This window comes from Phascolarctos cinereus, unplaced genomic scaffold, assembly GCF_003287225.1.
Source record: "Phascolarctos cinereus isolate Bilbo 61053 unplaced genomic scaffold, phaCin_HiC Scaffold_8;HRSCAF=390, whole genome shotgun sequence".
NCBI classification, from domain to species: domain Eukaryota; kingdom Metazoa; phylum Chordata; class Mammalia; order Diprotodontia; family Phascolarctidae; genus Phascolarctos; species Phascolarctos cinereus.
The window spans coordinates 60,743,862-60,756,903 of NW_027556291.1; the positions used below are offsets into that span (position 1 = coordinate 60,743,862).

The 13,042-nt window shown below is 41.0% G+C and overlaps 1 protein-coding gene across 1 annotated transcript in view; it reads right to left on the reverse strand.

The window, feature by feature from the left end:
* Nucleotides 1-721: 721 nt before the first annotated feature.
* Nucleotides 722-13,042, reverse strand: part of RBM41 (RNA binding motif protein 41) — a 35,393-nt gene continuing 23,072 nt past the window's right edge. The window contains exons 6-7 of the mRNA XM_020967238.2: nucleotides 9,396-9,543; nucleotides 722-3,154 (exon numbers count right to left, since the gene is read on the reverse strand). Coding sequence (XP_020822897.1) covers nucleotides 2,988-3,154; nucleotides 9,396-9,543 — 315 coding nt within the window. The 3' untranslated portion in view covers nucleotides 722-2,987. The remainder of the gene's footprint in view (nucleotides 3,155-9,395; nucleotides 9,544-13,042) is intronic.

The following is a 13,042-nucleotide window of genomic DNA, read 5'->3' on the forward strand; positions in this document are numbered from 1 at the left end:
AGGTCAAGAAGCCCTCTTAAGTGACTTAACTGGATTCATCCAGTGTCAGATGCAGGGTTTGAAGCCAGGAGGCTAGGTCTCCAGCCGCTACAACATGATACTTCTAAGTCATCCCTGATGACATACACTCAAGAGGTTTTTAAAGTGGTGGTTTTTAACTAATCTTTTAATCTCACTCCACTTCCCTTATTATGGTAAGCTGAAATCTGCTTTTCTGCTGCTTCCGTCTATCTGTCTATCCATCCATCTGTCCATCCCAGCCCTGCTGTCTGGGCTCAAGGAAGAGGAGACTCCGCTCTCTCTTCCTTCAAACACACAGCTATCATACCCCTCCCTCCTAAGACTTATCTTCTCCAAAGCCGACATCCCCACTTTCTTTCTTCAGTTCAGCCTTGTACAACATGGCCTGAGTGTTCTCAGTCTTGGCTGTCTACTGGCCTCCCTCCATTTTGCCCCTGTCCTTCTTGAAGGGGGGCACCCGAAACCGGACACGATGCTTTGGATATGGTCTCACTGGGGCACAGTACAAAAGGCTGTTCATTTCCCTCCCATTCATCTCCCTCAAAGGAGCCCAAGATAATAGTCACATTTTGGGTGGCCATGTCACACACAGCTCACGCTGAGCTTGTGGCTCACTAAAACATCAAGATCAGGTTTTTTTTTTCCTTTTTAAATGCTTTATTGAAGCTCTTTATTTTATTTTTTTAACATCATCGTCACTTCTCAATAACTCCCCCCACCCACGCCCCCCCAATGGAACCTTCCCTTGTAACAAATAAGTACAGTCAAGAAAAACAAATCAACATATTGGCCACGTCTGCAAGTGTATGCCTCATTCCACACCTGGAGGCCACCACCTCCCTGCAGAGAGGTTGGAGGTGTGCTTCCGTGTCAGGCCTCTGAAGTCACCATCGGTCACCCGTCCAAGATCTTTTTCACATGAACCACTGCCTAGTCACATCTCCTTAAGTCTGTCAGAGAACAGAAACCCAACACAAACGTAAGAACAGTCTCTTGCTCGCTGTGATGGGGTCCTTCTGATTGTTGGACCTAGCTAGTGATCATTTAAACCATATCCGTGTTGTAACTGAGTTTCAAGCAAACTGTTTCTCTACATAACCCTATTTCTCTAATATGTTCTAATATCTGTGACACACAGGACATTGCTGAGACAGTGGAAGAGGGAAGAGAGGAGTAACTAGCTAAGGGCTGCTCTTTGAACAGAAAAAATGGGGAAACACGAGAAAGCACCCCTCCAGGAAGGGTCCCCCTGAACACGGAACAGCACCTGCTAAATTACAGATGCTTCCAGGAGAAAAGCAAACAGGGGCCCTTGCATCCCAGTTGGGGAACGAAACAAAATACACACCCCCTAACACCTCTCCACAGATATACAAACACTCATGGACACACATTCACATAATGTACCAAGCCTAATACACAAACAGGTATCTGCCCATGCCACAGTACAGTTGCGTTGGTACATCACAATATGGTACACATACAGCCATGGTTTGATGAGTCTCATCTGTGCCCATCATCAGTGAAAACTTTGTTTCCCACATTCTCTTGGCCACAAATTTCCTTTTCCCACCTTCCCCAGGGGGCTTTGCATTTTGGCTCCTGATTACCTGTTCCCAGGACACTGAGAGAGGAAGAGATCCTTGGATTAGGGTTGTCTGGGGGGGAGCGGGATATGTTGGGGCACCGGGGACTGTTTGGTCCTGGAAGAATAGCTAGTTCACCTAGGTGGACAAGTGTTCTAGAGGGAGGACAGAGCAAGTGGGATATCTCAGGGAAAGACAGGTCCCACAATAAGCTAACTGCAAGACTCAGGGCAGGACCATCTGCTGCTTGTTCTGCTAGAGCTCTCTGGACTGGCCATGGTCACCAACACTACTCTTGCCCTTCCCTTAGTCCCCAAGGGCTGGTTTGGAATCTGCTTTTGCTTTGAGGAGAGCTGATCTTGGCCTGGCCAAGGGACTAAGGGATCCAATCTGACCATGGACACCAGAACTGCTAGTCCGGGCCCTGATGTGGAATGTATCATAAGCAAAGGTTTGCTGGGAACAAATGAGGCAACCTGTCTGAATGCAGACTGGAAGAAGGCCTGCCCTATGTTAAGGAGTTATTCTAGTCTGGAAGGACAGACAGACAGCAGCTGGCAGAGCTGTGTCTAGGCCAGCAGAATATCAAAGAAGTTGAAAGTCTGCCCCCAGCTATCTGTACCTCCAGTCAGTTCCCTGCAAGCAGGCTTGGCAAACTTATAGAGGAAGCCAGGCCACGGGGCAAAGCTGAAGGAGAAAGAAACTTTTGGGGAACAGGGTCCCAAAAAGCATAGGCCTGCAAAGGGAAAAGGTTTCCAGGGTGTCGCTCTAATGGCCTCTTATGTTTTATGGAATCAATTCAATCACCCACAAATGTTTATTACCCATCTACTATGTACAGGGCACTGTGCTAGACACTAAAGGGGAAAGACAAAGAAACAGAAGACAAGGCCCCTGCCCTCCAGGAGCATATGGTTTAGCTGGGAAGACAAGATATACAAATTAAATACGCTGGCTACTCTCCTGCAATCCTAGATGACTGGTTGGGGGGAAGGGGGAAGGATTAGAGGAGGTTGGGTGTAGTGAGACTGATGTCCTTGCCTTGTGGTTAATAGGAGACGGGCTAGGAAGTTTTGTCAGCCTCTGTAAGGTAGCGGGAAATACAGGAAGACCAAACGGAGACAACTTGATAAGAATTCTATCTTACCCTAGGGAGGGGGGAGAGGGAAGGCAATCTTTATTCTCAGTATCTCCTCTATCCCATATGGTCTCTCATTGAGGGAAATGTTTCCAAAAGTTACCCATAATGAACACTTGAAAAGGACTGTCTTAGGTGCTTACTAATCACTCTCTCCTATGAGATGGTTCTTTATATACAGACCCTAGAAGTGAGTTGCAAATACAAGCGAGAACACGTAAGGGGCCTGGTCCATTTCTCTTTTAGCTCCCATCCCGTTCTGTCATGCTATCTGTTGCACATGGGATAGGAGAGGCTGATTGAAGCCCTGACATCTGCGTTTTGTTCTTTCCAAACTCTATCACCAGTGTTTTCCCCAGTAGGTTGTATCCATTCACCAGCAACAATGCCTGCTGGGCCATCTCCATATCTAAAAGAGAAAACAAAAATGAATTTACCAAGGGCTTGACAACTTGATTCCATGGACTGAACTGGATTGGGGGATTTTCTATTAGGGTTGAATGTCAGGCCTCAAGGCTAGCTGGCCCCTTCTGATAATGAAGTTTGCCAGCATCTCAACGTAATTGGAAGCTTGAGGTCCTCTCTGATTTTTCTGTCAGTACAAAAGGAGTCAAAGAAAGGCACCAGAGGAAAAGATGGGCCCATCATGTGGTGAAAGGAAAAGCGATGAGCCCCTGTGTTCCATTAGCATCTTCGCAATGTCAAGAGAAATTGAGGAAGGCTCCCAGCACACAGTGGATGGACCTCCTGCGATGAACTTCTGGGAAGACATGGACAGGCAGGCATAGGTGGGTTGCAATCTGTACTGTTGGAGGGAATATCCACATCGATGAGATCACAGATGCATTCGAGCATACAAAAGAAGAAGAAACAGATGTGGACGGTTCACTAAAGGAGAAAGCTAAGACAGAACTAATTCTGTATAGAAATTGGTTACTTAAGAAAATGCAACAAAACAAAAAAAAATGTATCCGACATGCATCTGCATTTCCTAAAGGAGTATTCCTCAAACCAAAGAAGGTTTGAAGGGATGACAGAGACCTTGGAAGCTGGAAACTTCGTCAACCATCACAATTACATTCCTAGCTTCTTAACTGCCTTCCATTCCCTCGTCGCCCATAAATACCTTGCTCTTTGTGTGTTCATTTCTTCCCCAGCTAACCTGAACTTTAGAACCATAGACTTTCATCAATTTATGCCCCCCAAAATCAGCAAAACAAAAGACACAGCAATCAATCCATCAAGCACTTATTAAGCTAAGCACTAGGGATACTGAAACAAAAAACAAAACAAATAATAGTCCCTACCATCAAGGAGCTTACATTCTATTGAAACACCATGTAGTACACATCTAAATATATATTAAATACATACCAAATGAATACAAGGGCATGGGGAGGGGGGGAGTGGAGAGGCTCTAGCAGTGAGGGAGATGAGGAGGCTTCCTGAAGGAAGTAGCATTTAGGTTGAGCCTGGAAGGACACTAGGGATTCCAAGAGGCATAGGCTGAAAAGGTATATTAAAGCCAGATTGTGAAAGGCTTTCAATACTGACCAAAAGAATTTGCATTTGATCCTAGAGGTGAGAGTGCCACTGAAGCTTACGAAGCAGAGAGGAATGATGTGATCAGACCTATACTTCAGGAAGATCACTTTGGCAGCTGCGTGGAGTATGGAATGGAGAGAGTAGAGACCTGAGGCAGGAAGATCAATTAGCAGGCTCTTACAATACACAATAGTGCAGGCAAGAGCAGAGAGTTACCAGCAAAGAGAAAGGGAAAAGCTGAGAGAGATACTGTGGAGGCAGAATTAGCAACACTTTGCAACTGACTGAATTCAGGGTTGAATGGGAGTGAGAAATCAAGGGTTACAATGAGGCTCCACATCTGGGTGACCAGGATGGTGGTGCCCTTGACAGAAATAGTAAAATTCAAAAGAGGGCTGGGTTTTGAGGAAAAGATAATGAGCTTAAGATGCCTAAAAGACAAACATGTCCAATAGATAACTGGTGAGCTGGATCAGCTGGGTCTGGAAGTCACCTGCATAGAGATGATAATTAAACCCAGAGAAGTCAATGAGATCACCAAGAGAGAAAATTAGAGAGAAGAGAGTATACAGGCTTATAGATGATGATCCAGCAAAGAAGCCTGAGAAAAAATGGTCAGACAAGTAGGAGATGAAATGAAAGTGACATCATAAAAACCTAGAGAAGACAAAGTATGTCTACCAAGACAGGGTAATCAAAAGTATCAAATATTGCTGAGCTCTGGGCCAAGAAGGATAAGGATTGAGAAAAGACCATCAGATTTGGCAATTAAGAGATCACTAGGTAACTTTTAAAAGAGGAGTTTCTGTTAAGTGTTGGGATTGCAGACCAGATAGTAAGGGGTTAAAAAGTGAATGAGAGGACACAGAGGGACCAGTAGGCTCAAGTGATGCTTCAATGTTTGTAAGCAGTGAGGAATGAGCCAGATAGACAGAAGTCATGGTGGTGACGGGGTATATGTAAGGAGAGGCACAATATATTGTGGGATAACCCAAAGAAGGGAAGGGAAGAGGAGGGAAGCACAGAAAGAGAAATAAAAGAAGGGTCAAAATAAACTTTACTGTTCGCTTCTTCTAAAGACCAATGAGTGTTGATTCATGTCTTAGAGGACGAATCAAGAACCCAGAGCTAAATGACATTAGAAATAAACTATTCAGCAGAAATACATAGAATGGAAAATTTTAAAAAGCGCTAAGAACATAGATTTAGAGCTGGAAAGGATCTTGGAGGTCATCTAATCTAACCCCTTCATTTGACAAATGAGGAAATTGAGGTCAAGAGAAGTTAAGTGACTTGCCCAAGATCACATGGATATTAATAAAACCAAGAGCTGTTTTTTAAGACCAAAAAAAAAACCAAAAAACCAAAAACAAAACTGACAAACCATTAGCAAACAATTAAAAAAGGAGAGAGAAAACACAAATCACCAAAAATTCGTGCAATTACTACTAACAAACGAGAGAACTTTAATGAAATGGAGATTATTTGCAAAAATATAAATTGCCAATGCTTACATATCAGGAAATTCATAACTTAAAAAGACCAATCTCAAAGCAAGCAATATGAATTACCCAGCAGAAAGGCATCTGGTCCAGAAGGGTTCTTAGACGAACCTTCAAAGAATGAATAATCCTTTTATTACATAGACTATTCCTAAATATAGAGAAAGACGGAAGATTACCCAATTCCTTCTATGAGTCAAATATGGTACTGATTTGAAAACCAAAACAAAAAAAAATTATAGACCAATTTCCCAAATGAGTACAGATACCAAAAAACTAACTAATGCATCAGCAAACATCATGTAGTAAAATATTATAAATGATGCACTGTGACAGAGCAGGATTTATTCCAAATAATCAAGGCTGGTCCAAAACCAAATGGATAGCAGGAGTGCTGCAAGGGCACTAATAAAATAGAAAGAGATCTAGAAAAAGGCTGCCCACAGAGTGGCTCCTCTCTGGTGCAGTTATGGGAAAATATGGACAAGAATCATCCAGAACGAGAAGGTGCAGGTGACTAGTGACCTGCATCAAAACAGGGTACAATCACATTGATGAGATCACAGATCGTCCACTGAAGAATTGATCTAATACATTCAAAAATTATAAAAAAACCCCAACAACCCTAATCTTATCACCAGATGCCAAAAAAGCCTTTTGAGAACATCCCAAAACTTGATCACAATTTTTAAAAAATTAAAAATAGGAATAGAAAATTTATTTTCCTCAACAAAATAAAAAAGAGGAAGCTGATGCACATAATGCTTGCTACTTCTTTTAGTAACTGAGAAATATTTGAAATATTTCCATTAAAAGCAGGTACAAAACAACAGTGCTCACTTTCACTATTTCTATTTGGTATAGTAACTGCAGTAAGATAGGAAAAGATATTAGCGAATTAATGTTGCAATGAAGAGATCAAAATATTGTTATTTGCCAATGATGTGATACAGTATCTAGAAACACCAACCATCCAAACAAAAAGTAAATGAACCAATAAATGAGTTACACAAGTCAGCTGGATACAAGATAGACCCACAAAGATAATTTGTATCCTTATGTACTAAAAATAAAAAAATCAAGAAAACATCATTAAAAAAACCCAATTTACAACAAAAATTAAGGGCTTGGGAATTAACTAATCTAGACATACACATGACCTTTATAAAGGCAATAAGACTGTACTGAAAAACAAAGGAAGACCTAAATAGTAGGAGGGATGTTCCATGTTTACAGGTGGGCTGGATTACCAGTAAAAACGTCAATACTGCCAAAATTAATTTACAAATTTAATGTAATACCCATGAAGATGAAGGTATCAAAATTTTTCTTTATAGAATTAGATAAAATAATAACAAAATTAATAAGGAAAAGCAAGCTACAATATCAAAGGACACTGTGGAAAAAAATACATGCTGAAGATAGAGTTGTACATCCAGATTACAAAACATTATAAAGTGGTTATCATCAAAATCATCCCAAAACAGGCAAAAAATAAATCAGTGGGACAGAATGCAGATTCCAGATATTAATCCAAATATGTATAAAAAATTAGTGATATATATCACATATATACATACACACATACAAAATAAGAACTCTGGAAAAGATTCATTATTTAATGTAGTAAGGGAAAATGGTCAGAAATGGGTGTATCTCTATTCTGGAAAATAGTTTGGAATTATCTGAGAAAAGTGATTAAACTGTTTATACCCTTTGACCCAAGTGCCATTATTAGCATATACTTCTGAAAGAGAACAAAGAGAGAGGGGAAAGTTTCATATATACCAAAATACTCATAGTAGTACTTTTTGTAGTGGCAAAAAACTGGAAACACAGTGGGTGTCAATCAACTGGGAAATGGCTGAACAAATTGTGACATATAAATATAATGGAATATTATTGAACAATTGGAAATGATGTATAGGAAGAATTCAGAGAAACTAGAAGGAACTTATATGAACTGATATAATGTGAAGACAATGTTAACTAAGAGCAAGATATACAATGATCATAATAATATAAAGGAAAACAACATCAATAGATTAATGTAATGACCAATCTTGATTCCCGATGAACCATATTTCTCTCTTTTCTACTAGAGAAGTGGGTGGACTGGTCAGAATGCTGCATATATTGTCAGTCAACATATGAGCTATTTTATTACAAGTGACAGTGATGTACAAAAACAAGAAGGGCAATGTGGAAAATAACAAAATTATATCCACACCTCACACTCTACAACACTGAATTACAGCCACTTAAAACTATGAAAAGATGGAAGAAAAATGAGTAATATATTAACCTTAATTGTGATGGAGAAGTATGTTTTTATCTACTAACTGAATAGAGGAAATTATTTAGAACAAGGTAGATGCAACTGACTGTAAAACATTTCTACAAAGCAAAAGAAAATATGGCAAATATAGGGGGGGGATAGGTACTATTGGACCTGTGATTTCATTAGGTATAGGGAACTTCCAGGTGAGGAAAGTCCCTCTACCCATGCAAGTCAGCACCTGCTCTATGATAAACAAATCTAAGACTTGCCTGGGGCATCAAGAGATTAAGTGACTTGCCCAGGACGACAAAGTAAACCTCTAAAATTTACTAAGACCTGATAAAAATAACCCAGAACAAAAAACTAATCCCCAGTGAATGACTATTCAAAGACTATGAACTGATTCACATGTATAATTGATATCATACTGTTTGCCTTCTCAATGAGTGGGGGAGAGGCTGAAGGGAGGGAATTAAGAAATCAAAAATAATTTTTAAATGAACATTAAAAATAATAAGTTGAAAAAGAAAAGAAAAACAAAGAATAAATACAAACAATTTATAATTAGGGGAAACAAAATTATTTTTGAAAAAGATCACTTGAAAGTTAAAAGAACTTTGAGGCATCACTTCATACTCATCAAAACGGCAAAAAGTTCAAAAGAAGCCATGTAAGTCAGTGCTGGCAGGGACATGGAGAAACAAAATACACTCATGTCTAGCTGGTGGTTTTGTAGAATGGTGAGATCTTTTGGGAGAGCAATCTAGCAGTGAATTGCAAAAATTACTAAAATAATCATACCCTTTTACCCATATCGAAAATATACCTGGACTGAATTTTCTTGTTTTAAAAAACTGTATGTTCAAAGATTTTTTTTTAATAACAGCATTGTTGCTGCCAAAAATTGGGATTAATCAAAATGTTGAACAGTGGGGGAATAGCTGCATAAACTGTTCAAAGAGATCTGGGGAGAGCTAGGAGGTAAATGGAGCAAAAGAAGATGCGCAGGCATGGGCCAACTACATCAGAGGGAAAATCTAAATGGCAATGTGGGAATGAATGGCCAGAAAGGGAAGGTACAGGAGACTTAAGAGAGGATATAACTGGGTAGTGGTTGTGGCCATTTTATATGTGGAAATTCAAGTATTCAAATGTAAATATTTGTAAGATCTGTTTAATATGAGTTTTGTCCTCGTAAAGTCTATTGGTTTTCCAAGTAAATTGTTCTTCTGCCTTAGAAGAGGTGGGAGGTAGCTTTTGGTAACAAAAAAAATGCTATAATTTAGTGGTTATCTTAGTGATAACTTAGTGAAGCTACTTACTGGGGAAGGTGATGAAGGCCTGGCCCTTCATGCGGCCAGTCAACACTCGGAATTGAATCGGGGGTCCTTTTTTCTCCTGGAACCGGGCAAACAAGGAGACAAGTTCCTTCTCAGTCACCCGAGGACTGAGGTTCTTCAAATACAGTACCTAAATCAAATTCAGGTTCAATAGGAATATTACATGAAGGAAGTACAAGGTAACTTATTCATTATAGTTAGCACTAGCCAGACTTTTCCTAGTGTTCTAGGCTCAACTTGATGGGCAGAGCCTTATAGAAAAGGGAGCAGCAGCTACAAAAAGGCTGGGAAACCGAGACCGTTCCTTCTCCATTCTTACTTGGGGGGTAGCTGGAGAGAGTCACATAACATGACAGGTCGTAAAGGGAGAGCTGATGGTGAAGTATGCCTCCCATGTCTTGCTTGACAGAGGTGGTGAACTACAGGCATACATTTCCAGACATGACCAATGAGCTGATTTGTTTGCTTGACTGTACTTGAGTTACAAGAGATGGTTCTGCTGGGAAGTGATATTTTTAAAAGATGTTAATAAAAGAGCAATAAGACAGCTATAAAGAAAAAGAAAAGTTGTCATTTAACCATGCCGACTGAGGCCATTACAAACATATGTTATCTGATCTCAACTGGACCCTCACAGCTGTGCTACAGTCCACTTATTTGGCCCAACCTATGGAATGATTGTTTCTAATCTCCTCAAGAACCCTAAAGCAGGGCTTCTTAAACTTTTCCCACTCTCCACCCCTTCAGAGCTTCTTAAACTGTGGGTTGCGACCCCCTATGGGGTCTTGACCCACAGTTTAAGAAGCATTGCAGCCTAAAGCACCTCCTCTTTCCTTTTCCACACCACGGAAATCCCTCATTTCCTCTTCCTTTGCTTTAGTCTTGAAGGAAGAGGTGGCCCCTTCTCCTTAGCAAGCTTACCCCCTCTTACTTGCATTCTTGAGCTCATTCCCTCCCATCTACTAGAGATGCCTCCTTGACCGTTCCCTCTTTCATCTCCAGATTCTCCTCTGTGGCCTACAGGTCTCCTTGATCCTTAGAGATCATGTCATTCCCTTAAAACTGTCCTGCATTTCTTTTCCCTTCCACAGACAAACTCCTGGAAATGATTAAGCATCTATGACTATCTATGATAATCACCTATGACCTCACTTCCTCAACACCTATTCACTTCTAAAATCCTTGGAACTGGGCTTCTGACCCCATCATTCTATTGAAACTGCCCTGTCCAAGGTTACCAAAGATCTCAACTTCAAAATCAAATGGCCATTTCTTGGTCATCATTGTAACTCTCTGTAGTTTCTGACTCTCACATCTTCTTTCTGGATACTCTCTTCCTGTCTTGACTATTCCTTTTCTTGTTGAGTCGTTTTTCAGTTGTTTCTGACTCTTTGTAACTCCATCTGGGTTTTTTTTGGCAGAGATACTAGAGTGGTTTGCCATTTCCTTCTCCAGCCCATTTTACAGATGAGGAAACTGAGGCAAAAGGGTAAAATGACTTGTCCAGAGTCACATAGCTAATGATGTCTGAGGCCAGATTTGAACTCATAAAGATTAGTATTCCTGACTCCAGGCCTGGTACTCTATCCACTGGGACACCTAGCTGCCCCTTTACTGGATCGTCATTTATAGCCTGTCCCCTTAAGCATGGCTATATACTTTAGCTCTGTCCCCTGTATCCTCCTCTCTCCTCTCTGGGTCATCTCATCAACTCCCATGGGTTCAAGTACTATCTCTATGCAGAGGACTACCAAATCTATATATCCATCCCTTACCTCTCTCCTGAACTCCCATCATTACCACTTGCCTGTTAGACATCTCTACCTGGATGTCTAATGGATATTTCAAACTTAACAAGTTCAAAATGGAATTCAGATGTCTCCCCTAAGCTCATTCCTCCTCCAATTTCTCTCATTTTAGTTGAGGGCATCCAGGCTCACTACCTTGGATCCTGACCAGTTGCCAAGTCTTGCTGATTCTTCCTTTACAACATCTCTCAGGTCTTCTCTCTTTTCTTCACTTCCACAATCACTACTCTGGCACATGCCCTTATCAGTCCTCACCTGGACAATTGCAAAGCCTCCTTATTGGTGTCTCTGCCTCCAGTTTCTCCCCTCTACAAAGTATTCACCCCTCTGGAAATTTCTATTTCTAAGTCACAGGTCTATCCATCCCATTCCTCTGCTCTAACATCTTTGGTTGTTCATTATTACCCCTAGCATAAAATATAAGCTGCCATTTTAAAGCCCTTCCCAGTCTGGCTCCTACCAACAATTACAGGCTTAAACTACATTTCCTGCCAAACTAGCCTGCTAACTTCTCCCAAAACGACTTGCCATCTCCTTCCTGTCTTCTCTCAGTTTTCATGACACTGCTCTCTCCTATTTCTCCTCCTACCTTATCTAATTCTTTTGATCTTCATAGAATTCCCAATCCCTAATCCTAGCATAGCCCAGGGTTTGGTCCTATTCTTTGTTCTCTTCTCTTCTCTCTTGGTGACCATATACATCAGCTCCCATGGAGTTTAATTATCACCTCTATGCAGATGACTCCCAAGCTAAGTCAATAAGCATTTATTAAGCACGCACTTACTATGTGTCAGACACTGTGTTAAGCTATGGGGATTTTTTTTAAAAAATGGCAAAAACAGAATCTGCCCTCGAAGAGCTCATAGTCTAATGGAGGGGCTAAGGGTCTACAACATCGAAACCTACACATCCAGAATGCCATCTCTCTTCTGAGTTCCAGACCCATATCATCACCGCTTGCCTGATATCCCCAACTGGCTATCTATCCCAAAGGCAGATCAAACTTAACGTGTCCCAAACAAATTTCATTATCTTTCTCCTCTAAAGCCACCTCTCCCTCTTCCAAACTTCCTTATTTTTCACTGGAACCTGCCACCTCAAGGCCACATGTGGCCTGCTAGGTCCTCAAGTGCAGCCCTCTGAATCCAAACTTCACAGAACAAATCCTTTTATTAAGGGGAGTCTCAACATATACACATCTAACTTCGGCAAAATCAAAAGGAAAAAAAAAATCAATTAAATAACACAAGCAATTCCTTTCCTTATTCCATTTGATGAGGCTATTCTTCACCACTACCCCCACCTCTACTTCCTTTGCAGCGAGCATGAGATGAGAGATAGGAATCTGCTCTTTCTCCCATTGGCCTCAGTTGCTGTGAGGAGCACAAGAACAACTCTAGAGTCTCCTCATCAGCCCCACAGGCTCTTCATTCTGCATAGGCTGGTGAGGATGAAGGGGACAGCCCCCCTCAGCCTCCCTGGTGAACTAGAAGGCCCCTGCTGTGCCTTCTTTAACTTCAATGTGTCCTCTCTTACTACAGGAAGACACAGAATCAGGGTCGTGTGATTTAATATAATCACACTTACACAAAGTGTTTTTAAGAGCATTGTTCCCTAATCCTTACTTTTCCTACAAGCTAAGTCTTTACCTGTTTTTGTTTTCTTCTATTTGAGTTATTGCTATACTCCTCATCACCAGATTAGCTGGATGCAGGGAAAATTCCAACCCATGATAAAGCCTTTTCAGGGTAACCACACACTGATACAGATTGCCTTTGAAGAAACAGACCTGGGGGGCAACTAGATAATGCAGTGGATACA